At 43.8% G+C, this 26,841-nt stretch overlaps 1 protein-coding gene across 1 annotated transcript; it reads right to left on the minus strand.

The window, feature by feature from the left end:
• Positions 1–37: 37 nt before the first annotated feature.
• LOC143170408 (beta-galactosidase-1-like protein 2) lies at positions 38–26,614 on the minus strand. Its single transcript, XM_076358699.1, has 19 exons — positions 26,532–26,614; positions 21,700–21,897; positions 21,024–21,092; positions 20,616–20,711; positions 18,930–19,038; positions 18,520–18,612; positions 15,510–15,591; positions 12,274–12,338; positions 9,893–9,977; positions 8,703–8,840; positions 7,949–8,029; positions 7,610–7,716; positions 7,056–7,202; positions 6,567–6,638; positions 5,548–5,626; positions 4,235–4,322; positions 2,290–2,404; positions 1,234–1,350; positions 38–762 (listed from the first exon to the last, which is right to left on the minus strand). Exons 1-19 carry the CDS (start codon positions 26,612–26,614, stop codon positions 676–678), a joined length of 1,911 nt encoding a protein of 636 aa, XP_076214814.1. The 3' UTR covers positions 38–675.
• Between the last annotated feature and the right edge of the window lie 227 nt (positions 26,615–26,841).

Consider the following 26,841-nt stretch of genomic DNA (forward strand, 5'->3'; position numbering starts at 1 on the left):
GAAACATAATGATGTATTTGATAGAGGACAAAACACATTTCACTTTTTAAAACTTTCTTTTTTCCTTTTTGAGAGAGAGACAACCTCCGTAGTAAACCTTAGTGGGAAAAAAGCTCGAATTAAAGTCGTTTGACAACCAACTTGGCTTCCAACAAGTGAACAAGTAATGGCCTCTTTGCAGAGCGAGTTGCTAAATTCTGCCTGGAAGCACAACAAAATGGTTTTCCACACCTGGTTACTCACATGGTCACCAACTATTTTCTCCCTATCTACTTATAAAAACAAGGAAGCCAGTAATAACACATTTTTAAAGTCACTGGAGAACTGAGCTCAGCTTTCAGTTCAGATGGCTTCAGTTCTTAGTCTCTCTCTCTCTCTCCTGCCTCCAGCACCTTTTTACTCCCCCATGTTCACCAGGCGGTCCATAACATCATGCGTGGCCATCCAAGCTGTGAGTCCTCAGTAGTGCAGGGAGATGAGCTTCCGCATCCATCTATGAAACAATGGACTCTGGTTCCTTTGGGGCCCATTCTCTCTTCCGAACTTACTGTCAAAAAGCAAATCCTTTACCTGGGTCTAGCGGAAATTAACATGCCCAAGTGCCTGGGCCATCGTGTCCCCAGACATGCAACCAGGAATATTCAAGATGAACCAAACATGGGAAAGAAGCTCTCATCAGTCCACGTACTGGGTCCTTCCTAAATAAGGTATGTCGACAGATTGTATTATCCGTCCTGCAGTGCGTTCTTCAAAAATGACAATCTGCAGAAGAGAGGGATATATAAAGTTCCTTCGTACAAAGGCTGAGTTACTTTAAATATTTTTAGGAGGAAAAGGCATACGATCACAGCAGGGGAAGGAAGCATCATTTAAAGAGATCAATCAATGTGAGTCTGAACAGTAACTGTGATTCTTCTTCAGCACCACATGATGCAGAAAATGAACCAGCATCGTATCAGGTTTATCTTGATTTTGAACTTGATGCAGTGCTTTGAAGTTTAGCTGCCATCCTCGTCATGTCTTAATGGTTGTCAGAGCCATAGTCAGCTTTAGAGCAGCACCTTCCCTAATTTTCACAGATCTTAGGAGATGACAGTCTCCTTCCTCTCTATTGTGCTGGTTTTCAGCTAGAGATAGGTGATTAATATACTGTATACGTCTTTGGGACATGACTCAGAGCAGGATCTTTAATAATACAAACAAGCAAAGAGAAATCCCACCAAAGCCTCTCACCTCATTGCTCCCTTTCCATAACCAGGGGCCGGGAAGGTAGAGTGTTTCCTGAGGTCCAATTTTCCAGTAACGGCCCAGGTTCTGACCATTGACAAACACAACTCCTTTTTCCCAGCCCTAGAATCAAGACAGTACACAGAATTACTGATGCAGCTGTATTGCCTAGTTAGCATCCCCACAGGAAACTAAGTCTACTTTCACACTTGCATTCTTTCAGGCCGCTTTCTGCAAGTTTTCTGCTTGCTTACCCTGTGCAACTCCCTAAAGCCATGAACATTTAAGTAAGCCCTGTTGAACAGGAGTTATCCTTAATGTACTAATTAAAAGGATAAAGCTTTCAAAAATGTGCAATTCATGATTCATGCTTGTACAGGAAACGTCATCCTTTTGAACAGACATATCTTTATTTCTTCCCAAGCATAGAATATCTCCCCTCACCTATTTCCCAGGTGACAGAAATACTGTATTGCTCCTGACTAGCATAATTTACAACAAAGCATAAATGGAAAAGCAAGCAGTATGATTGGCATGAACCTTGGCTCTAAGGGAATGAAATTGGAGGAGGAAGTTTAATAATACTTAATATCTCATCTTAAGTTCTATGCAAGAGCAGCGTTCTTCCACAGAAGGAAGATGTGAACGCTAACTCTCATGCCATGTCTACAAAGAAGTGACTCTTTCTGTATCACATTGAGGAGGTAGGGATTAAACTAGTGCCTCCTTTGTTTTTTGTGCCCATTACTCCTCTGCAACTAGAAAAGAAATAGCATTTGTATGTCAATAAAAAAGACTAACTGTTCATTAGCAGCTCTGCAGGGTCAGTATTGCACATGTTTTCCCATCAGGACCACTACAGACTGAACAGGATTACCTGCCAGCTTGAGAAGACTTCTACACCCTCAAAATAATTCTCTTTCTCCAAGATCAGAGGAAAACTAGAAAACTACAGACTACAAGACAGAGCTCAGTCAGAGCTATTACACAAGTGTCTCTCTAACCAGCTTTTTAAAAATCTTGATTGAGAAAAAATAGGGGGGAAAGAAAACCAGGACTTGCCTGTAGCTTCAAGAAAGTGTCCTGTGGCTGATGCTCTATCCACAGCCTTCCACGAAAAAAAGCCGGACCCACAAAGTAATCTGGGACTGCACTCCATCCAGCAATATGTCGCAAGCTGTAAGAGAATGACCAAATACAGCAGGGAAGCACCAGGCAGCACTGAGTGACACAATACTGGTCTCAAGATCATTTAAAACCCCTGCTTACAATGGCAGATGGATGTTGTTACAAGATTGCTATTCCCTTGCATGCCTGAAATGTCAAGCAGTTGCTTTCTAGTGGTAGGGCCTAAAGGTAATATTCCTCATGCTGCAAAGGGATGAAATGTTTATCTCCTGTAAACATTCAAGGCAAGCACCTAGCTGATCTATCCCCTCCACTTAAGATAAGTGTAGTGGTGGTAACATGTCTCAGTCTTCATTATCCTATGCTTGCCACATCACTGATAAGCCAGTTTCTGGTACAAGAAAAGGATATATGGGGCTATCACCATCTCTAATACTTTACAGCAACGTAAAAATCTCTGCCTCATATTGGCTGCTGAAGTGCCCATCCTCCTTCAGATATGACAGTGCCATGGTGCAAGCTTTAAATGCATGTGGCTTGCACAGGCTAAAGGAAAACCTGCAGAACTGATAGGATTTAAACCAGACATTCCTGCCCACATTCCTTTCGAGGAACATGAGCACATCCTTGCAAGTCTGCAGTAATTAGGGGCAATCTGGCATTATTTCTTACCTGTGGCAACAATATGGGAGCAGGGGACAAACAGAAGAGAAAATAAGGAGTGTAGAAGCCCCACAGAAGCCTTGAGCTTCTGTCAGAACATGTTCCTTCTGACCCCTACGAACTGCATCTCTTGGATTCAGGGAAGTTATTGATCCAATGCAGCTTGACTGCTACTGAATTATTCAACTAAAAGCCTACGACAATTCCTTTCACAATACCATGCGCTCCATCCTCCTACGCAGCGACTGTAAGCTGATTGTATTTCATTGCTACTGGTCAATTGCCAGTAACTGATTGTACTGTTGACTAATCTTGCTTTTGTTTGGGCATGGCAGTTCACTTGCTTTAAATGTTCCTCACTGGAAATATTCTTCTAAAACCCTGCAGGCAAAGGTTACCTGTGAGTTACCCCATCAATAAGAATCCTTCAAGTAGCCCCCCAGCACCTGTTAAGATTGTCCTTAGAAATTTCAAAATGTAGACTTTTTTTCTTTTAAAAACCATTTCAGTTTAACATGGCCTCTCTCTCCTTCCTACACGCAATGAGGGAGCTGTGATATCTGGGGGGATGCACACATGTTTCTTTTTGGTATTAACAACATAACTGAAAACAGTCTCTCTGGATCGTGGCCAGAGTCCACAGGGCATCTGTTGCCTTAAACATTTGCTAAGGTTTTCTATATCTACTAACAGAGGCTCTGTGACTTACCCCTGCTAGATTTCTTTTTCAGTCTTTCTTGAATTAAAGCAAAATAACTTAAAAGAGAAGCAGCCATCTGGACTTGTTAATGTACCATTAGTAGCTTCCTAGAATTAATCCGTCCCTTGCAAGTTTGAATTACTAAATATATCAGCCATATTGCTAAAACACACAAACTTCTCCAACATGTGGGTGTGTTGGGACCCACCCCTCTGGGTGAGCCGTGCTTTTACCTACCCAATCTAACCCTGCTGTACAGGCTGCGAGGAAGTCTGTAAATCATCCACAGTGGAAATACATTCCACCCCTAAATAATGGTATGGATAAAGTGGCGCCATTTTCTGCACTATTTTGGGCAAAGGTATCAGCAAGGAACTTATCGGTGCAAAAATCCACCTACGTACTTTTACCTTGTGTTGCCTTTCTGATACATTTAACTGCTACCTATTAGATTTTGTACTTCTGGTAAACAGTTGGTTTCAAATGAGGAAGAAAAAATTTTTAAATCCCACAAACCTTTTCATGAAGCCAGGTTTCATCTCCAAACTGTAAATCTTGAAGTTCCTCAAGGGGGTTTTATTCAAGAAGACGTCACCAATTAAGCCTGCAAGAGCAATGGGGGTAATGAAGAGTTGAAAAACAGCTAAAGCTGATAGATTTTCCTCTTTGAATGCGAGGAACAGCAGGAGATGGAAAGCAGCCACATTCTGCAATGGAATTAGAGTCCATATGGTCCCATTGCTCATCCAGATTGAGTGGGGAACATTACTATACTTTGGCCTCTCCACTCTCTTCTTTGCTTCAACTCACCAAGTCGTTAAACACCCTCCAAGCAGAAAACATTGTTGGCACACGCAGCAAATGGGGTTTTGTTGTTATTGTTGTTTTTTAGTTAGCTGTCCATGTAGCGATTTTTTTAAAGCAGTAGATCAGTTACTTCTCTAATAGGCACAGCAAAATATAACACGGGCAAGCACTAATGTCCAGTGCTGATCCAGTGCTTTTCATCCAAGGATCTTAAGACACCTTAATAAGTAATTTACCTTTAGCACTCTCTTGTTAGATAAAGTTATTCTCCATGTAGCAGGCAAAGCCTGGGTTCTAATCCAGCCTCCTGCTTACAGAACTGCAGTTGAGACTGCCTAAGCAGCACAAAGGCTTTATGCACCTCTTCTGTAGTAAAATAAAATTAGTACAATCACGTGCCTAGCTCCATTAGTCTATTTTGTATAGTTTTTGCATACAGTTCCCCACTAAAATAGAATCCTGGGGTTTCGACCTCTTCCAGCTCCACAACTGTATGTGATAGGCTTGAACATTTTAGTAAATTCTGCTCAACAGGATGCAATTCATTCCTCCTGATATTGTGTGAGTTTTTAAATGTTGTGATCCTCCAATATCAAACCCCCAGGGGAAAACACAGATTAAAAAAGGTATTTTCCTTCTCTCCCTGTGAAGTAACATGCTCACAGAGCAAGAGAAAGGGTACCCTAACATCACCTAGCAAATCTAGAGCAGAATAAGATTCATTGATGGCCTTGGGTTTAGTTGTACCCCTATAAAATACGAGCCTTAATGCAAGCCATCAAGCAGCCACTACTTTTCATCTACGATCACTCCAGACAGGGGGTGACGAACTCTGTTTTTTAACAAGTTCCTTCCATCATACCATTTTCCACTGACTCCCAGATGGTAGTCTTGGCTAACACTATGATAGCTGTATTGGGTTTTCAGTTTGGTTCTGTGTAAAGTACACAAGACAGTTCTACAGTGTTTAAACTCAGGGAACTATCTAGGACAGTTTGAGGGCAAAGAACTTCTTAACTTACCTTTCCTCTGTTCATTCAATGCCAGGCCATAATTGACGCGACCGCGGTTCTCTACCAAGAGTCTTAGCTGCCTGAATCCCTGTAAAAAAAACCAAAAGGAAGAGCATCAGCTGGACCAGTGCGCAGCATGTGCTGTATCAGCCATAATGCTTGGTTAACAGAGGTCAGTAGAGGTGATTAAGAGGGGAGGTGGCACCAATACCTTTGGCAGTTGCAATTTATCTGTTTACTTTAAAGTTCTGGATTATGTGACAGAACAGTGTCCCCGTACCTTTCAGCTACTGCAAATAGTTATGCCACTGAGGAACTCTCAGCCTTTTCATAAAAGTTTTCTTTTTTTTCTGTTGAATTTTTAAGTACCATTTCGATATCACCCACAGAGCCAGAAACGGAGTTTGACACAGTACACGCTTATGTCATACAGCTCTCCCACAGGTTGTAAGAACAACTAGTATATCCACCCACTCACCTACTCCTAGGAGCCATGAACAGCTCTGTTGACATGCATTCACTCAATATACTAGTCTTATTGCCAACTTCTGCTATGGTAAGACTACTCTCAGAGCTAAAGAGAGACATTCCCCCTCATTTCATTTGAGACCCAAAAGGTGCAAAAGCCCCTAAACCCCCTTAAAACCTGCTTTGTGCTAAGGAAGATGAAGCCTACATGGACTTAATCTGCCCAAACAGGGTACTGGTACTCGATGTCTACAGTTGTGGGTGCGGCAGGAAGGCTGGCAAGTTTTGTGCAGCAAGGACTACAATGACTTGAATTTTCTCCATGGAAAAGTATTCAAAAACCACTTCTCAGTCACAAAGAGTAACTTGGCAGTGAAATCACACTGTATTTCACTAGTGAAATAGTGTCTAATTAGGATATAACAACCATTCCCTGTGTCAGGCTACCATACCAGCTAAATAGATTAGGTGGGAGGTGCCTTCTTGAGAGCTATGCCTCTTTAGTGGTCTTGGTTCTGTTATCCATATACTATTGCTGTGAGCAATCTCCAGTTGGTTACCTGTCCTTCAGGAAGGGAGAGCTCCACTGTGTTGTAGTCCAGCTCACCAACATACATGGTGTTAACAAACACCTGCAGAACAGAGCACAAGAGAGGAGAGCAATTTCTCATCAATTATACTATAATCATGTGTTGCATAGGTTACTGAAGTTGTATTTGGGGAGGAAATTGTCTCTACTTGAAACTAGAACTCTGCGTCCGTAACTGTGTCACTGATTCAGTCTAAGTGGGGAAAAAAAAAAATCACATTTCTCAGAACATTCAATATTCTCATGTTTAAAGATATTGTAAGTTTTAGTAGACTGGAACCTCAAGCTGATTTACAAATGATAAGGTTTGGGGCTTAGCTGAGAACTGAAAAGAGCAAATCACACTTCTAATCTAAAACTTCACATTTTCCTTCATGGTTGACCCACTTCCTGCCTAGCTGCCAAAACCAAAGCATTTACATCTGACTGAAGGTAGTCACAGTTGCCCTCTGCTCCTTACCTGTGCTCGGTCACGGACATGGTCCCTTGAATGCAGATGTCCACCACCAAATATGACAGTCTCATAGAGCACATATCCATACAACTGCCCACTGCTATCATTTAGATGTAGATTCTCCATGTTAATAGGAAACTCTGACTTAATGGGCTGCAAAGGAGAAACAAATTTAACAGCAGAAGTGGCCTCTCAGCATTGACAGGCCACATAGAGGCAATTCATTTAAGATAGGTGTTCCACTCTGCCACAGGTTACATTTACCCTGTAAGACTCCAGAAGTCTGTTCCAACCTGAATTACCTTATGACTCAATGAAAGCTACAGCAATGAAGACAAGGTACCAGAAAAGGGAGCCAAGGACTTGCAAAACTGGAAGTCCAAGAGAACAGAAGTAGCAGTAAAACAGGTGAGATAAAAGATTTGCCTCCTTTGCATATCCTTGACAAAACATTCCCCAACCTTATCCTCGTGGAATAACAAGCCAGTGCACTAATTGTCTTTTCCACGTAAGAGGTGATGCCTTTTAGTACTGCGATGCATTAAAATTGGTAGTACTACCTGTAAAAGAGATGGTAACACATCCCAGAGAGAGATATATTGATGCAACAGGATTGCACCGTATGATGCCTTGCTTTCAATCACGGGAGGGAGAGGAAGAGGCTGGCCTGTGATGCAAAAAGAAAGAGAAAGATGGAACAACTATTTCAGATGCAAAAAGCCAACACAGATTTAAGGCCACTCCAGACCTCCTTCGGTTCTCCCTCCCAACTTTTGGAAGAAGCACCCAGCAGTCAACCAACCAGAGTCACAGGGCTCCAGCAGAAGGGCCAGTTTAAACAAGTCTCTGATTTAACACTGTACGTTGAACAGTATTTTAGTTCTTGGATTTATAATTACCAATGATCATGCTGAAGAGTTGTCGGAGCTTGAAAAATTTGGATGTATAGTCTCCAGCCTCCGTCAGCACAGCGTCGTAATCTGAAAAAGCAGCACATATGTTTTAAAAAACATACAGCAGCTCTGGGACAGCCTTCATGTACACTGACATCAAAGAAGTAAAAGCACAAGACACAATTTTCTTGGCACTGGCTATGTTATGGAAACCTGTACACTTTTATCTGTGTCAATGTAGCTAGACAAGCATAGAGTTGCTTAATTTGGAGAAGAGCCACTCACCAAGGAGCAACATACTTTTAGAGATCTAATTTGCACATATTCAGAATTTCACACAGGATAAAGTCAACAATTAACAATTTTAACAAAGGGCTGTTGGGATGAAAAGAGCTTTACGGTACAATTTGACTTGGTAAAATTAAAAAACAGAACTGTATCTTGGATCACCATCTTCCCTAGAAAGAAGAGCCAGCATGGAGATAACATGAAGCAAAGTCACCATCTGCGACTTCTATTCCCAGTTCAGAATGAGGGGCTCCTCCACATCCTGGAGTGGGTCTGGAAATAGGAAACGCTAACGTAAACCCCCATTTAAACAGGCATTTGCTTCCGAGCTATGTTCCAACTCGTCTCTCCATGACAAAGTGGTTGTACTGATCATTTCTCAATGCTTCTGTCAACTGTAACTAGCCCAAAGGGGAGTTTGAGCTGCACTCTCACAATAGGTGCGTGGGCAAGGCAGTGAAAGAAAACTCACCATAACTGGTGACATCTGACTTGTATTCGTCAGCCTCCAAAGCACCGTTCATGAAGCCAAAGTTGGTGCCTCCGTGAAACATGTAGAGATTGATGGATGCTCCTAATTTGAGGATGCTTGCTACAGTATTCACCATTTCTGTAAAGGAAGGGCAATGCCAGGAAGGCCACAGACCAAGAAGCTAGGCTAACACTCGTCCAGTAATTCAAAGTAGACACAAACATTCTGGGCCTTGTCAGTCAGTCACGCCTGTGTAATTACAGTGATTTGTACTGTGATTTGTATTTTGCCCTCAGTAAGGGCAGCACGTCTGCTGACATATCGGGAGATATTCATACATTCAAATATACCTCTCCTATAGGTGAAAAAGGGTAAAGCTAATGTACTAGAGCAGGAATTTTGCTTTTAAGCAGAAGAGTTTTAGGGACTACTCAATCAGACTCCTAAACACACCAGTGACCCAATTACAAAGACAATTGCAGGAGGATGAGGGAGTCATTAAAATAAATAGTCTTATATAGCTCTGTTTTCACTGTACTTTAGATGCTCCGGAGGTTCTTGGGTTGTTTTTTTTTTTTTTTTAGTACTTGTCTTCCTTCCTAATGAGCTTTTAAACTAGAAAAAACCTGATACTTTTCAGAAGGTGCTATGCTTGCAAAAGGCTTAAGTTCACCATATGCCCACAAAAGGTAAAATAATCCTCTCTTAATGAGGAGTGTTTATTCACTACACAAGTGTTCATTATGATGCAGGTTTCATAAAACTTTTGATGTTTTTACAAAATACAAATAAAGTCTTCACAGGATTTAGGTTAGCTCAGGAGGTGAAAGAGATGATTTAAATCACTGGGCTGCATTTTTAAAATCAACATAGAGTAGCTTGAGGCCTTAGGACACATTGACACTAATATCTTAAGATGTTTGGCTCTCTGCACAGCCCATAGAGTCCCTCTTTGACGAATAAAAAATTTAATTTTTTTTAAAAAGAGCTGCTGTTTACTAACACTACTAAAGAAAATCCAAGGCACAGCAATGTGACCCACTCACTGAGAGATTATTCATTTACAAAGACTTACACAAAGCAAAGGTTGCAGCAGGACAGAAAATTTGAGGAAGTTGTGTGTCATTTTCCTGTGACTGTTTGCCAAGCAATAAACTCCCTTATCTACAAGAACAGTATATGGTGCTCACCGTCTGCATCAAAGACATAGTGAGGGCCTCCCCAGTTATCAAACCATCCGGTCCAATACTCCATGACCATCTTTGGCTGACCTCTCTGTATCAAAACAAAACCAAAGAGTTAAAACGGAGACAGGGCAGTCTTGCACTATTTATCCCTATCTTGCACTCATCCCTATTTTCTAGAGAAGCATTGTTCAAATGCAGTTTGGCGACACGGTTTACAAGAGTGTTTTCTTCTCAAGTTGGCATAAAAAAAGGCAGCTAAGGAGTTCTGAACAAGTGAGGAAGAAGATGCTGTGGGCCCAGAACAGGCAGGAAAAGCAGAGAAGTACCCTGCTAGGCACAAAGCAAAAACCACGGCACACAATCAGGTGATACCAAACAGTTTTAGATACTGTTGTTTGGTAGAGCTGTAGCAAAAAGACAAACCAACTGTCACTGTTTAGCTTCTGCTAGAAATATACATTTATAAATGTCTGCTTATCAGCTACACTACTGCCAGCTGAGAGTTTGCAGGTGCACTGCAGCCAATGCTTGCCAAGGTGGGAACAGCAGACCTTAGCAGTTTAATGTCTTTTTAATGCCACATATGGTGTTGGCAGAAAAGAATTAGCCTTTGCAGGAATTAGGTCTTCATTAAAAAGGCTCTGCACACAGAGCAATTGCTTCCCATTTGTCACCGCCTGCCAGCTCCCTTAGGTCCTGTAGAATTCTACCCAGCCCCATCACACCGGACAGGACAACATGTGCTCAGCCTGGCTGGCACTCCCTGCTCATGGTATTTATTTCTAGTCAAGGCAATTTTGTCCTTTATTTGATAGGGGCTTTATCTGATGCCACATGAAATGAACAAGATAAGTGGCACTAAAGAAACTCGTGTTTCATTAGGAGAAAACAACTGCAGGTGCCTGTAATAATCTAATCATTCCAGGTTCAGTCCAGCTCTGGGAAATATGTTTAATCAATCTGTCCTCAGTAAACTAGTCAAAGAAGGAGTTTTATCACCCTCTGGAATAAGAGACCATAACAAGGAAAAGATAACATAGCTTCATAATCCTTACAAATATGAATGACAGGCTTCCGATCTTGTAATTAGCAAGTGTGGCAAAGGAGGAGCTGCTTTTATTGGGCCATGTTGCATTTATGTATTCAGTTGGTGGGGAAGGTGCCGCCTTCTGTTCGTTTGCAGGGTTTGGGGAATTTTGTAAGACCTAAAGAAGGCGAAAGCACATGCAGCAGAGCCTCTTTTGCCTGTACAGGAAAAGAAAACAAATTAAAGTGGTAGGATTTAATGTTCAGCATGTCAGCAGCAAGGTTTCCTTTCACAGTCCAGGCAAAAGCCAAGGGAAGAGATCAGAAGAGAATCGATCACAGCCGGGGGCAGAAGTCAGTTGTTCACAGCTTTCCAGGCTGACATTTGGAGCAAGCAGAGCAACAGGGAAAGAAGAGGACAGAGGATGCAAAGAGAGAGAACCTGTCACTAAAAAGCAAAACTTGTTATTCGCTCAGTACTCCCGCATCACACAATCAAGATCCCTTTCGCATCAGGTGTTCATTAGGCAATTCCCTACCCCTGATTCACATGTCCGACAGCACAGGGCCTTAAAGACGCTGAAGCAACACACTAAATTTGTATGCTTTTCTGCAGTGAGCACTGTTAATGCCAGGTAGGCTGGGCTGCCGAGAAGGCAGGAAGAGCGTGGGACTGCACTGTGTGGAAGGTGTTTTGTGAAGTTACTGTGGAAGCGTATCTGAAATCAAAGTGTTCCTCTGATCGGTTCTGCTGCAGGTCCTAGCAGAAACAGGACCAAATGCCTAGTGGAGCCAATGCTCTCTTCTGCACAGCATGCCATTAATGTAACTTTACACATCTACACTGAATATGAAGTATTGGAGATAACTGAAACACCCATCACAGTGTACCCTGAAAGAACTGCAGTAGATCAGCACCCAGCATTTGAAGACTACAGTTTTCAAACATGCTCTTGACGGCATCCACACCATCAGGGTAAAAGAGTTTGGGAAAAAGATGATTGAACTTCAAGAGAAGAGGTCTGACAGTTGCAAAGTAGGATGCTACTGGGTATCAACACTTGAAAGTGTGAAGAAATCTAACTCCTAATGGCTAAACACGGACCACAGAGCACAGCTGAATGGAAAGCCTCTAAGAAGGTGCTGGATAACAGCATGCCTAAAACCTTCACTTTCCAGAGACATCATGGTAAGTATTTTCACTGATTCCAGAAGGATTTGGCCTAATGAGAAGGAAACCCAAACATTTGTTCAAAAAGAACCCCAAACCAACACACAAAACCAAACCAGATTATCAGTGCTTCATTTCTAATGCTGTCCTGGAAAATCTAGGTGAACGAAGTTTTTCTGCATCTTACCTGTACTGTGTCCAGATATTTCAGTAGCCCAGGTTCCAGTTTCTGAAAGTTAACAGTGGCAAGTGCTATTGGGAAAAGAAGAAGTTTTTATTAATTTAGACATGTACAAAATGCCTAGGGGACCGTCTCCTTAGGCACCAGCCCAGCACAAGCTCAGGGGGAACCGGAACATCTTCTGAACCGCCAATACAACCTCCTCGGAAATTTCCCATCAAAGTCTTCACTTAGTATGCAGAATCTGACTGGACTGCAGCACACAGTGGAATACTTGCAGGCCATCTTTTTAGCTCTAACATTCAGAGATACTAGAAAGAAAGAGCATCAGAACAGCTCACGGGGTGTGACAAGCTTTAATTAGAGGCTGTAAAGCACTTGGAGATCCTCAGATAAAAGGCACCACATAAAAGCAAACTTATGATTAGAAAGTCGTATCTGGATGCCACACTGATCTCCCAGGCTTTAGCTGCAGGAATCGCCACCCAGGCAATATCTTACAGCTTGTCATGTCTGTGGGCATGGGTGAGAGAAACCACAGTACAAGTGAAGCAGATAGAAATTGTAATTGGAAGACTTATCCGTGCTTCTGCCCTGTGCAGCATGGGGGAACTGGCAACTAGTTTGTGTGTGCTGCATGTATAGCAAAAGTCGCTGCATGATCTTCAAGCACTGGAGTGGGAGGACCTGTCTGCAGGAGCTGATGCATTAGAAGACACTAATCTGGTATCTGTGTCCCAGCCCCTGGTACACGTTTGAACTATTTTCATACTTTTCTAGCTTTTGGTCACACTGATGATATTTCTCCCAAGAAACTTTGAAAATGCAGGAGCAACAATATGATTCTGTATTAAAAATTGACTTCTTACAAGAGAGCTGGTATCAAATCCAGCCCTAGTTGTGTCAGACAGAGCACTTCAAACAGAATACTTACAGAAGCAAAAGCTCACTTGTCACTATTTATACCTTGATTTTAATAGGCTGACCTATGTAGTGTGCTGAGCTGAAGAATTTGGCACAGGCAAACATGGTGGGAGAACAAAATCAAACATGGATTTAGCATTGATGTAATACATTAGTTGGCAATCCTGAAGGCAAACATGCTCAATTCTGCTCTTCATGCAGATTAGCAGCACACCATTGAAAATGGTGTAAAAGTGTGGAAAACCAGTCCCCAAAGCCTTATTCGTCCCTTCCACAGCAGGTAGTTTTCACATACACACAGCTTTCCACCATGGTGCTTTAGCCATGGCCTGGAGGGAAACCAGAGGTTTTATTTTGTCACCCATCAGCTCCCAGAAGGGCTGTACCACATTGGTTTGGGATTCTTGCCACTGACTGTGCCTGTGAAGGGAGGAAGATCGCAGGAGCTGCACAGGTATTCTGAGACTGACCGAGATTTTTTCCCTACAGCATGGGACATCCCACTCTACCTATGAGCATGAAGGGGACCCACGACAACAAAAGCTTTCCTCCTCATCCCCTGAAAATGTGCTGCAGCCACTGAACAAGGGCTACAGTGCTGTAGTCTCAGGTCCTTCTACAACAGACAGTTTTCTCTGCAGAGCACCAGACTGACTACTCCTGGCATAAACAGGAACCTACAAATGCTTCTTGGAAAGAAATCAATACACCACTGATGAACAGAACAAACAAAATCACAGAATCACTGCATTAGTTTTCGACTCCATACTGGAGTATTCTATTTTCTTAACGCATTTCTACAGTGGATTTTGTTCTCTCTCCTTTAGCGCTTTCATAACCACCTTGCTGTTATACCGCTTTGAGCCCTAGTTATTCCACGCATCTGATTACTTGACATGTTGACTCTAACGAGCAGATTGTTATGGCATCTAAGAGGCAAACTGGTATCAAAGAGGTCTCGGCATGCAACATGCTGGAAAAGACAACTCCAAACAAGAACGAGCTCTGAGGCAGTAAACATTCCCACAGAAGATGGTGAGGGCTAGACAGGGATTTCCACACCAGCCCTTCCACATGTCAGCTTGCTGGCAGGGAGAGAGTGACTCTATGTGGTCAAGGCTGGAAACTGCTGCACACCAAAAAAATACAACTGAGAAGACCACCGCTCTGGTGAAGGCCCATGGACTTCAGAGTTATTGAATTTGTCCCTCTCATACTTTGGAATAAAAATAAGAGGTGGAAAAAAAGGAGGGAAAATTCTTTTCTTCTAATCATCTTCATGCCTGAGATTAGAAAATTAGCTGTATTTACGACTGAGTGATGACAGGAGCACTCAAAGACTGCACCCTGCAAACACTTCATTCAGGGGAGCAATTACTACTCAGGCAGGCAACTGGCAGAAACACAGGAGAGATCACAGGCCAGTCTCAGCTGAACTGGATCTGGAAATCTGAAAATCAGTATCGCACTATGCCCCAAACAGTCAGATTTAGGGCACAGTGAAACTCAAACAGCTGTACCTCCATTTCTTCACATTGAAAAGCAGGAGAGGTGCTAAGCAGCATTTTTAAACTCTTAATAGAATTACACTTTTTAAAAGGGAAAGGGAAAATGGACATCCTTTTGCATTATGCACATCTGATACCCTCCTTTACCTACCTACAAAAGGCTGCACACCCCAGAGCAAGCTCACTGAGAAGACAGGGCTGCCCCGGAAACTACTGCTAAACTTACAGAATGTTAGATTTCAGAAGCTAGGTTTTGAGGGACTTTCTTCTTCTCTTTTTAATTGCAAAGCAGGTATCTTAAGAATAAGTTATTACTATTAGTAATTGCTGAGGTACTTGTTTAATACATATTCAAATGAAGCAATAAGAAGTAGTATTTTCAACCTTGTAATCTGGTGGAAACAACATCAAGAAATGCTAGGTGCTGCCATCTCTTGACTAACCTCGTTGGGAAGTACAGATGCCCAATACTAGACAGAAGGCAGCAAGGTATTTAGTCTGCACAGGCTTAATGTCCTTGAAAGCAGAGAGGCTGCCTCCCCATGGAGCCATCCTGCTATCACTGTGTTACACCTTACGCTGGAAAAAAACACACTAAACCTTTCTGGGAAGGGACTGGGTTTGTTCTGTGTGTATACCACCCAGCTAAGGGGGTCCCTCCTCTGTGGCTGAAGCTCCTACCACAAACAGAATACAGTTAATGGGTGCAGCTTAGCGAATGAAGCCTACTGCTCTCATTCAAAGGCTACGTTCCATCAGCTGCCCCAGACAAAGAACACAGTCTTACCTTACTCTCCTACAAGCACATACCTCCTTCCACTAAGCCAAATGACAGCCCGTTCTTGTTGTCTGAGGTCATTAACAATTCCACAATCCCTCTGTTTAACAGGGCCTAAATTAGAAAGAGGAAAAGCCATTGTGTTAACAGCCTGAGTTTAGTATTTGTCAGGATATTAAAGCATTAAAGTACATTATCACCTTCTCTTGGGATAGCTTGAGACTGGTAATGGCTTGGTAAGAAATGTTATTCCTGTGATATCTCCCATTCCTCCTGAAGCTTCCCTGTCTACTTTTTCCAGCTTAAAGACAACTGAAAAATCTTATTTTGTTTTAGAAAGCTGGATCGGTTTCTCACTGATGCATCAAACTTCAGGATTTTATCTTCTTCTTCTGAGATCAGTTTAATAAATAGCTTCACTGCTTTCCATCAAAAGAGGGCTTCAGGTGGAAGAAGAAAAAGAAAAACAGCTCACCCTTCCTGACTAACAATGGAATCTGAAAGGAGAAAATAGCTGGTTTGCCAGTGAATGCCATCACAGGACAGCTCAGGTACCTATGTTCTTGAATAGTCAAGTCTGAATGAATTTACTGGTTCTTCAATATCACAGCACCGTATGAAATAGCACTCTAAGGTTTTTAAAAGGCATATGCACACACAAGGTTCGTCCCATTAGGATTTTTCTCTTACAGATTTTTTTTACAGAACAGTGACTGATGTTTGAGGGAGAGGTTAGGAAATCCTAGTTCCAAATTAACCCCTCTTTTCACTGTACCTGCATTGGAAGTCACTCCTTCAGCTTCAAGGAGCTTTGAAAACAAGCCTTCAGTCTCTTAATTCTAAATTACTAACTGTAAAATGGTGATAAAGACATATCAGCTCTCACAGGAGTTACCCATGTCATGTGCACCAACCAGTTAATGTCTGTTGTGTGTTTAAAGAAATCTTTGCATATTGCACATGCCTACACAGCCTGTGCACACGGTAGACTTGAGCATTGCACACAGTCTACATTACAGAAGCATTACAACACAGAGTTTAAAGACAAACCCAATTCAGAGTTAAGACAACCTGGTTAGTTTATCAACCTATCATCACTAAATGGATACCTGAACAGATGCTGGTGTCTGACAAAATTCAGCTACTGAGGGAACCGGAATTTCTAACAAATTTTATTAAGATAGTTCTTTGAGCACTGCCTTAATACTAAGTTTCTTCCCGTCCTTTTGAATATAAGTGCAAAATGGAGAAACAGCAGAGAGCTGCCACACATTGAAATGCATTACAGGATTTCAGGGTGCAGCAGAGAAACCAGGAATAGAAACAACGTCTGAGGCAGACACAGGTGTGTGCTCAGCTAATTCCAGCTCATGTACTGTGTGGGGAGGGATGTGTCAATACACCCTTTCATGGCCTAGACAAAGGCACTGCACCCAAAAGAGTGAGATAAGCACAGGAATTTCAGGTTTTGTGTGAGTTGTGGGGGTTTTTTAATGGGTATATTAATTCCAGGAAGATTGCAACATTGTCATATATGCTAGATGCAGATGTGAATTAATCAGCTTGCCACATTCAAAGCTCAAGGCCCAAACCAGAACAAAGACTAGGAGCTCCGCCTCACATTAGATCCCACTCCAACCAAAACGGAAGCCCTGCAAATCCTGCTTTCCTACATTTTCGTCTTTAACCACTATAATATACTTCCTCAGATTTAACTTGCACACAATACCAGAATATGACAAAACAGCACTGCAAAAACACACCCACAGGCCTGGCAAGTAAACATTACCTGTTCTGATAAGTCTGTGAAACGTCACAAGCTCTTTTATCACTGAGATATGGAAAAGCAAGCACCGAATCTGCACGCTGTTCCAACACAACAGTCTCTATGCCCCATTTGTTTAGGGTTCTGAAAGCCGTTTGCTTATATGCTTGCCACTGTTGGCACATAGGGAAGGAAACTATGTAGAAATAACAGACAATTTTGACATTATCAGTTCAGATAGATTGGCAATTAACTCTTTAACTAGTTTGTATGTACACTTCATATTTAACCTTCTAAGCGATGTTAAATCACTCCACGAGATGGAGTTAGTGCAGGAGCAGGCATTACTCTAAGCAGATTAGGACTCCTGCCACGCGATTTATTTGGTTGAAGAGCCTCTGTATCCCTTGAGCAATAGGACAACCTGAGCCAGAGCTAACCTCAGGGTGCTCAGGGCAAAGCTGGGGTACCCAAAGGGTTTCAGAAGGATCTGATAATGCTGTAGCAGAAGAGCAGGGAACATACAATTTATAGCACATACACACCACTGGATGGGTAACCTCCCTCACGTGCAGCAACACTTTTAAGCATTCAGTGAGAAGAAATTAAACAGCAAACCTTGTAAGACCTTGTAAGAACCTGCAGATCTTGTTAACTGTCTGCCTTGCAATTGTACTAGGGGCAAATGAACAGGTCAGACTCGTGTTAGATCCACCAGGATAACCTGGCCTCCTTGGGCACTGGCCAACTCTTTATCATTCAGTTCAGAGGCCGGAGCCAGGGCACAGTCTAGTCTCTGTTTGACAAGGGTAAAGGAGGCATTAGGCAAATTAACCTGCCTGATGCTGAGCTCCAGATTACCCAAGTTTAGGAGTGTGCTGGTGGCTTGTTCACATAAACCCTCCTCCCAGGAAAGTCAACAGAGACAAAGAGAAACCTTTCTCTAATGTTGTCTAAAAGAAGCAAAACAGGACCAGCAAGAGGCAGCTTCTTCAAGGCCAGCTATGTATTACAGATACTCCCCCATTTCCCTATCACCCTCTTCTCTAGAAGACATACTAATAAGACACGCAGGCTTATCGGTACTGACAGGATCATATGCCATCTCTTCCACTCCAGGAAGAAATATCAAGGGAAATGCAGCTAGATTATGCACTGATGCTTTCAAGAGTTTCTGAAGCCATGCTCAAAAGTTATTCAGAAGAAAGAAAATACTATAAGGAAGGTGGTTTATGAGAGAGATTCACCACAGAAACAAGTAAATGTGCCAACATTACCATTTTAACATAGGTCATGTAGTTTGGGTCTTTGGCGTAGGAACCATATTCATTCTCCACTTGCACTGCAATGATGGGGCCTCCTTTCTTATACTGTTGAAAACAAAAGGGAGAAGTTGTTCACCATGATTTCTAATCAGAGGGACCAAAATCACAGTGGCAGTGGCTTGCAGGAAAGGTGCACGAGTCTCAGACGGACTCAGCTCCACCCTCTCGTCCTCCCAACGTCTATGCATAACCAAACGGCTAGATCTGGAGAGCTGACACTGACAACTACAGTCCATACTGGTTCCTAAAGCGAAGCTGGTAGATTTGTTACTGCTTCAACCTGCTGCCATTACACAGCGCTCACACTCATCTGTGCAGACAGTCCCCACTTGTGGACGGGGAGGGTAATGGATTGTACTTGCCTGAAGAGGGACTACAATAGGCATTAGATGATCAAAATAGGCATTCACAGCTTCTGTGAAGCCCTTGTACGTTGTCCTCAGTTGCATCTCTGGGTCTTGCAGTAGCCAGCTGTGAGAAAAGCAGCAAACAGAATCTATTAGTCTCCTGTCCAGTCAAGGCTGCCAGAGGTAACACCACCCACTGACATCAAGTCACATTTGGGCAGGAATCATTGATCTTTCTGTGTCACTTGGCTAAGCCTGCAGTGCAGGTATGGACAACATCGTGAGTCAGTGAATGACACCATATGAGGCTATCTACCACTCATACTTTTAAATGAGTCCAGACTACAATTGCCAAGCAGTTCCCCTTCTTTTTGTTCTGTATTTTGGGCCCACGCTCATTTCATTAACTTTCCCAATAAGATTTCGAGAGCTAAACTTACCACTCTAAAGGTTACTCTGGAATTCCCTGCACCCCCAAGGGCACTCTACAACCAAGTGCTCCCTCATAAAACCCCCAATCATCGCTCAAAACAAAGCTTCTGGTAATTGTTCCCACGGTTTCTACTGCTAATTTACAAGACTTAGTTCGCTGGTTTGGGGTTAACACAGAAAAGGGCAATTTGTTTAAGAGCAGAACAATGTACTGCTGTAACAATTTAAGCAGAGTAAGCTTGCGCGTTCCTTGTCTCTGCAAAAGGAGGCATTAACTAATAGCGCTTCCAGAGATCTGAAAGACTCAACTCCTGTATGCTACATGCAGCTCGGTGGGTTTACAAAATCATCACCTCTTTATCTGTAAAATGAGAATAGTACTGTTGCTCTTTATCAGAATCTTTTATCTGTCTGATAAAAAAACACATGGGTGATGTGGCAACAACTGACAATATATGCACTTCTCATAATCTAACGTAGAACTAGCTACTGCCCCTGCTCACAAGTAGCCATGCTCTCGTGAGTAAGTCCCTGACACACCTTCGCAGTTCTGCACCTGAACTCTCTGATGTCAAAGGCAGGGCATTCTGAAAAATGAAAAGATTAAAAGAAATAATCCCCAAATTTTGTCAAGTGTCTCCACTGAGGTTTATGCTCTGTGAAGGTAAGGAAAACAAGCGGTATGTAACCTGGCATGGGTTCCACTGGGATCTAGTAACCAGGCAAGTCTCAATGCTGACTTGAATGTATTCAACTCGGCTCTCAAAGCCTCTTACCAACAAGCTGTGTGCTTTAGGAGAAAATGCAGTAGGAGGTTGGAAAAATTATGGGTCTTTATTACTGCCAGCCATATAGTACATATGTTCTAGTAGGACTTTTAAAACGGACCTGAGATGAAGCAAATTCTTACATCAAGCTGCAAATGCTACTATTCATATTATACACACAGTCAAGTTGCAACAGCAGTAGGAGATGGGTTTCCCCAATTCTGTTTTCTTGCTGTAACCATTATACCATAACACAATTACTATTTTAAAGAATAACTGCTCAAAAAAGATTCTGGTTCCAGGCTTACTATCTGTACTGCTTAGGAGAGCTCAGTAACCTAATGGGTGTTCACCTGCTTTGGGGACACAGGAAATAAATAATCCCATCTAACAGCCAGCCATTCTAAATCTTTGAAGGAGGCTCGACTGTATGATCAGAGGTTTGGGGTTTTTTCTCCACAGTCCCAAACGCTTGCCTCAACCGAACTATTTACACACTTACCTGGGCAGACCACCAAGGTCCCATTCAGAGCAGATATAAGGTCCAGGACGCAGAATCACCCACAGTCCATTTTTAGCTGCCAGTGAAAGGAAGGCCCTAGAGATCCAGACAGCGTAATTATTGTCTGACTGCAGAATCCCTACTCCACGCACTCCTAATACACCAATCACCATGAAATTTAGGTACCAGAACCAGAAGAGAATTGCTTGATGAAGCAACTACACTGGATTGGTACTAAACCTGTAAGTTCCCAGGACTCCAGAAAGCAGGGGAAGAAACGAGAGTCTCCATTGCCTGATCAAGGTACAGGCTTTGCTTCAGAAGCTGGAAATGACATCTTCATCCAGAACCAACACACACACCCTCCCCTCAGGAGTATTTAATAATAGAGTTGTCTGTACCACATACTCTAGATCCAGATTTTGACTGAAGTCAAACTTCCCTCTTTCTTGTTCATGAAGGTTCCACGGCACATACCTGAAATGCAGAGTTAGGGCAGTGGAGGTGAAGGGCTGAGAAGGGCACTGCATTTGTGAAGCACAGAAAAAACCTATGCTCTCCCTTTGTTAGTCAGTAACAGATCCAGAGATTACTACATGTACGCATTACAAGTGTCCATTTACATGTTATTTGCGCCTTTCTTTCACTTTCCTGATAAGCCCTTACTTTGTTGCACTCTTTTCCTGTACTCTGCAATATCTGAGTTTCTCAAGATCATCAAATGTGGTCTCTCTCTAGGTGTATCTTTCATTCTCCAAACCACAGCAATTTCTAAATCACAGCCGTGCTGAATAGCCGTTTCAGAGCCTGACCCTTCCTCATCAGGTCAGCGCTAAGAAGGCACTTTCCCAGTATGTCTGATAGACAACTGTTCCTGTCGGTATTTGAGGATACTGCAGTGTGTGATGGTTAAAGAAAACCTGAGTCCCCACTACTCTTTTCTGTGTCTTTTCTCGTAATAACAAGTACAGGAATACATTGTTATGGCCCACTGGAATTAATTACAGCGTCCCACCAACGACTATGGAAGAGGGGAGATGCTGCAAGGTACATGTGACAGAGCCTAGGGAGTGAGGACACTTACGTCGTGAGGGTGTTTAAGCCACATGCTTTCATCTTAAGCATGCGGTCTTCCCAGTATTCCCTGGGGACTCGGAAATAGTGCATTGAACCTCCAAATATGCGGAAAGGCATGCCTTCCAGGAGGAACTGTGAGTTTTCTGTCTGCAAGCCTAGGGTCCTCCCCCATAACCGCAGAGGGATCAGCTCACTCCAGTTAAACCTAGAAGAGAAAGAGAGACATATGAGCGTCCAGTCTCTAGTAAAGAAATCTGTGCTTATCGTAAAGAAATCTGTCCCCCTAAAAGAGGCTGCTCATTTCACCCTACCTGGCAGGATCAGCTCTGACCTTCCTACTTCTTAGAGAAACCATGCCCTTTGTCATATAGACCATACAGATTTTTCAGAAGACTATAAAACAGATGGAAGATCTGCCCAAGATGTGTATTTAATATTCATTTCACTAGTAGCTTACATCCTGAATGCCCCAAGCCACTCTGCCATACTCTGCAACTGAAATGTAGCACTACTCAGGCAGAGATCATGAAACGAACTTGCTGAAAATACAAGATGGGCAAGTTTTCACTCAATACTAGCAAACACTTTCATAACTGATGAAATGTAAGACCTCCCTGTTTTGCAGTAGAATGACATATGCTGGCTGATTTCCAGATCCTCGCTCCAGCAGCAGCTGCATTTCAGTTTGCTACCCTGAATGTCTTGTGGTCTCTGATACCTTCCAACTCAATGCATGGAAAAAATAAAGAACCCTTACCTGTTCACTGTGAACGAGAACCTTTTCCTTAATTTAAAGAAAACTCCTGGACTACATTCGTCACTCAGGAAAGATGAGGTCTGCTGTCATCACAAACTTACCTCTGCCTGCATTACTGCTTAGATTAATTCCTTCATATGTTATTTGCCAAAAGAACCGGAGCAAAGGAGATACCAGCTTCCAAAGCACTTAGCAGTTTCCATACTCATGCCTTCACAGCTCCATTTGGGTCGGTTCCTGCATCCAAGAAACTACTTCCTATTGCCTTACATGGCTCCCCAGTTCACTTCGGCTGAACCAAGAAAACATTTTATCAACTAGTCCAGATCCAAAGCAGTCACACTGCCTCCATCAGACCATCCCAGTTCCACAACTCTGAATACACAAAAGTTAGACAATAGCAGCTTGTTCCTCTGAGACGTTATCACAGCCAGATGCGAGGGATGAATTCCCATCTCAAGAAAGCAAGAGCGACCCACACATTTGAGAGAAATGTCACATTGGGAGACGAGGGAAATACCGAAGCCTCTGGCTGTTTTCTAGACTACATGTAGAGCGGGTATTAGCAGCAGGTGAGGACTTCTCAGAACTCGCAGCTTACAGGGATTGCTAACCAGGAGCCTGCAGCGATTACCTGTCCTCCGACACAAGACAAGGAGACTACAAAGGAACTAAATCTAAGACTTCCAGGATACTGCACGGGCTGGCTGACAAGCACAGAGGGTACCTGTGTAGCACAGCATTCTCACAGGACTCTGAAACAACCGGCAGCAGGCATGGGTAATACCTGGAAAAGGAAGTCTAGATTAGATATTCACTGCCTTCAGTCAATGAGCACTCACGTGCATTTATTCTCAAACCGTTTACAAAAAATAGTGCCGAGCAAGGAGATAGTAACGTATCCCATTCAGAAGGTGGTGCGGTAATAGCAGAGCTTTTATGAAGGTAGTGCAGCTCAAAGTAGGAGAAATAAGCACAAAATACCTAACTGCCATATTTAAAGGGTAAGTGCCTGTCCTGGTTTCGGCAGGGACAGAGTTAATTTCCTTCCTAGTAGCTGGTACAGTGCTGTGTTTTGGATTTAGGATGATGCCTGAATAGGAACAGGATCAAAAATGCTCATCTACACAAGAAACTAGGTACAGCCAGAGAATAATGACGTGAGGCTAGGAAACGGTGGCACTGCTCCCAAGGAATGACTATGAATTTTACCAGCAGAGGAGGTGGTTCTCAATCCACACACAGGATATCCTATGGCTACCTGCCCCTCTATTCTGCTAGAACTACATCTCGCACAGATTGCAACTTTTGCAAATCAGATCCTGAAACTGCAGCTATATCTACTTCTATCGCTTGGTGGCAAGCCTGAGGCGGAAAGCTCAAAGGGGTCTGGAGACGCAAAACTCTGATTTTTAAAGATTAGGTTGGAAAATACCTACGTTTCCAATTTGTTTCTGAGCTAGGTAAAGCCCTAAATTACCTGTGCACACAACAGTACTGCTAACTGCCACTGGTGCCAGAATGAAGGCTGTACTCAGGAAGCATATGTAGCCAGATAAAAATAAACAAATCGCTTAAGCTCATCTTCTTAATCCTGGGCATAACTTAGTTGGCAAGTTTCCATCAAGTTTCCTACCTTAAAACTCCCCGGCTCCAGTGTTTTTTCTCACCAAGAAGGACTGGTAGGAAGCTCCCAGGCTCCCAATATTTTCAATATATTATCCTGGATATCCTGAAACCCACATCTCTCACCAGGGTCTGCTCAAGTGACTTCTGAAAAAAACTCCTGTGACTCAGCAGAGCTTCATCCTGGTACCCTGAGCTGGATCTCCACAGCTCAAAGTCCACCTGGGCTCTGCTTCCTCTTGAGAGCAATATATAGCTCCCAGTAGATTTTTTTCTCACTTCTATAATGACAGCACAGGTTGCAAAGAACCATATTTTGTCTTTGCTAAAGGTTACTGGCCTGCTTTGGCCCTCAGTAGCCATTTCCTCCCTGCTTCATGGAAGTCTCTTTTTTTGCAAAAAAATAGTATTAGATTACCAACTTCCCCCAGAACAGAAGCTTCAAAATTGGGTTGGACAAGTTAGTCCCTAATGAAACGATCTGTCTTTATGAGACGTCAGTTGAAGTGCAAAACACTCCAAGCAGAATAGGAAAGTCACAGTTAACTGCTAAACCAGACAGCTATGCTAAGGCACTCATGCCTGTAAAACAAAAACCTAGCTGAAGTCCTCTCTGCGTGAGATAAGAGATTTAGCTTTGGTATCGGTCTACCACATACTCTGAGCAGTTGGGAGAAAAAGCTAAGAGAAAAGAACAAGAAAGTCAAACCAGGGGAAAAAGTGTGGAGACCATTAGCTTGCGTCGCCAATACTAAAGGACGCGCTTCACAGGACAAGGGACTTTACAGTTAATCCCTAAGCTCTACTTAGACCTGCCTCAGAAAGCTTTGCTGTTTATTCTGGGCTTCCTCTGGCCAGAGAAAAGTGAAAGCTTTGAGTTGCCTTCACTCATGGCTCGCTGTCTTGCGGCAACCGAGGTCCTGTGTTGGTCAGACGAGCCCCAGGTGCACGTTCAATGTGGCTGGGATAATGATCACTGCATTCTGTAGTACAGTTTATTCGCCGGTGACCTGGGCCATGGAGAAGAACACTGGGTACCAACAGATACGGTGTTGTATAGATACACTCTTACAGGAGACAGGCTTCTATGTTTGTATTGGTTTGCAATAATCCACTGCTAAGAACGTATGTGGCACAAACCCAAGACCAGCTATAAAAGAATTTTGCTTCTAATTAAGCAAAGATTTATCAAGGCTTTTCTATAGCTTTGAGGATCAAGTAACTTCCTACTATGAATTTAAGAACCCATTATAAAATATCCAAGTTATAAAAAGGATCTGAGTGGTAATAAATAACTACATCTTCCCATCCCTGAATATTATCTCCAGCTCTTTGCTGTCAGGGACTGAAGAACTTCTGTCACTTGGCACGGAGAAGCTACTGTGCAGACATGCACCTCTGGCTATAACACGAGACACGCTCGTCCAGGAAAGAGCATCGCCCCCAAAACAAACGTGATCTAAACCACACAGGATTTAAGCTAGAACCTTGAATAACTTCTTGTTACTACAGGTGGGCTATAGAGGAACGGACGTTGGCCTGGAGCGTACAAACGGGACCAGAAGAAGAAAGTGAACACTGTTCTGAAAAGAGAGGTGGTCACCACCGCACGCTGCAGCCCAGGTCGCTGGGTACCACGCCGCTCAGCCCGCGCTGCCACCGACAACGCGGGGACGCAGAATGAAAAGAACCAGACCCAGAACAGGCTGGAGCGAGAGGGAGACAAAGCTCTGGGTGCGAGCGCGTCAGAGACACCCGTGGCAGCTTCAGAGATGGGTTAGATCTGACGGAGCGATTGATTTGCAAACGTGCATCATCCATCAGAGCTGCGATGATGTAAAGCCTTACGAGAGCCAAGGTCGGCAGGGATAGCATGAGCCTAACGTAGAATCTGATTTATAGCGCTGGCAATTGATCTTTCCTTGTCCGTTACTTTTTATGATAGACAAGAAGTTGTGTATATTACGTGTAACATTTATTTAAAGCTTTTAAATCATTTCTGCATGGAGGTAGCATTACTCTCTCCGGTCCTTCCCACGCTCCCGTCCTGCTAGAGGAATGCTCTCCATCAATGACTGATGGGGAGCGCTGCACTTTCTTTCCCTATGCGTTCCGATAGGAAAAGACGTTTTTATTGTATCGAGCCCGGGTCGCCGTAAATTAATTTTCCAGGCAGCGAGAAGGAAGCACAAAGTTAATTACCGTTTTCCCCGTAAAAGGAGCCCCCGATTTCCATTGACGCACAGTTGCTCTCAACAGCAAACGCGGGTCGCGGCGGCAGGCCTGCGCTCAGAAGCGCTGCGGGGCAGCGGCAGGCCCGCAAGCCCGCTGCGCGCCCTACCCCTGCGGCCCCGCCGCCCCGAGGAGCCCGCACGCCGCCCTGCTGTCTCTCCCCCCGCCACCCGGCCGCGACCCTCGCCACCCCCGCGGCGCGGCGGGGGCGTGCCGGCTCTCACCTGCGCAGCAGCAGCCACACCACGAAGATGAGGAGCGCGACGCCCCCGAGGCGGCGCTGCCGCCGCCCGCCGCACAGCCACATGGCGGCCGCCCGCCGCGGCCCCGGCCCCGGCCCCGGCCCCGGCCCCGGCCCGCCGGCACCGCCGCCACCGCGGCCCCCCCCCCTCCCGCCCCGACCGCCTCCTTGGGCCGCTCCGCCCGCAGCTCGCCCGCCATTGGCTGCCCGCCGCCGCGCTCCGCCCTCTACCCCCGCCGGCGCCTCCGATTGGACGCCGCCCGCAGGGTGGGGCGAGGGGGCGCGGCGCTGCG

The sequence above is a fragment of the Aptenodytes patagonicus genome, chromosome 23, assembly GCF_965638725.1.
Source record: "Aptenodytes patagonicus chromosome 23, bAptPat1.pri.cur, whole genome shotgun sequence".
NCBI lineage: Eukaryota > Metazoa > Chordata > Aves > Sphenisciformes > Spheniscidae > Aptenodytes > Aptenodytes patagonicus.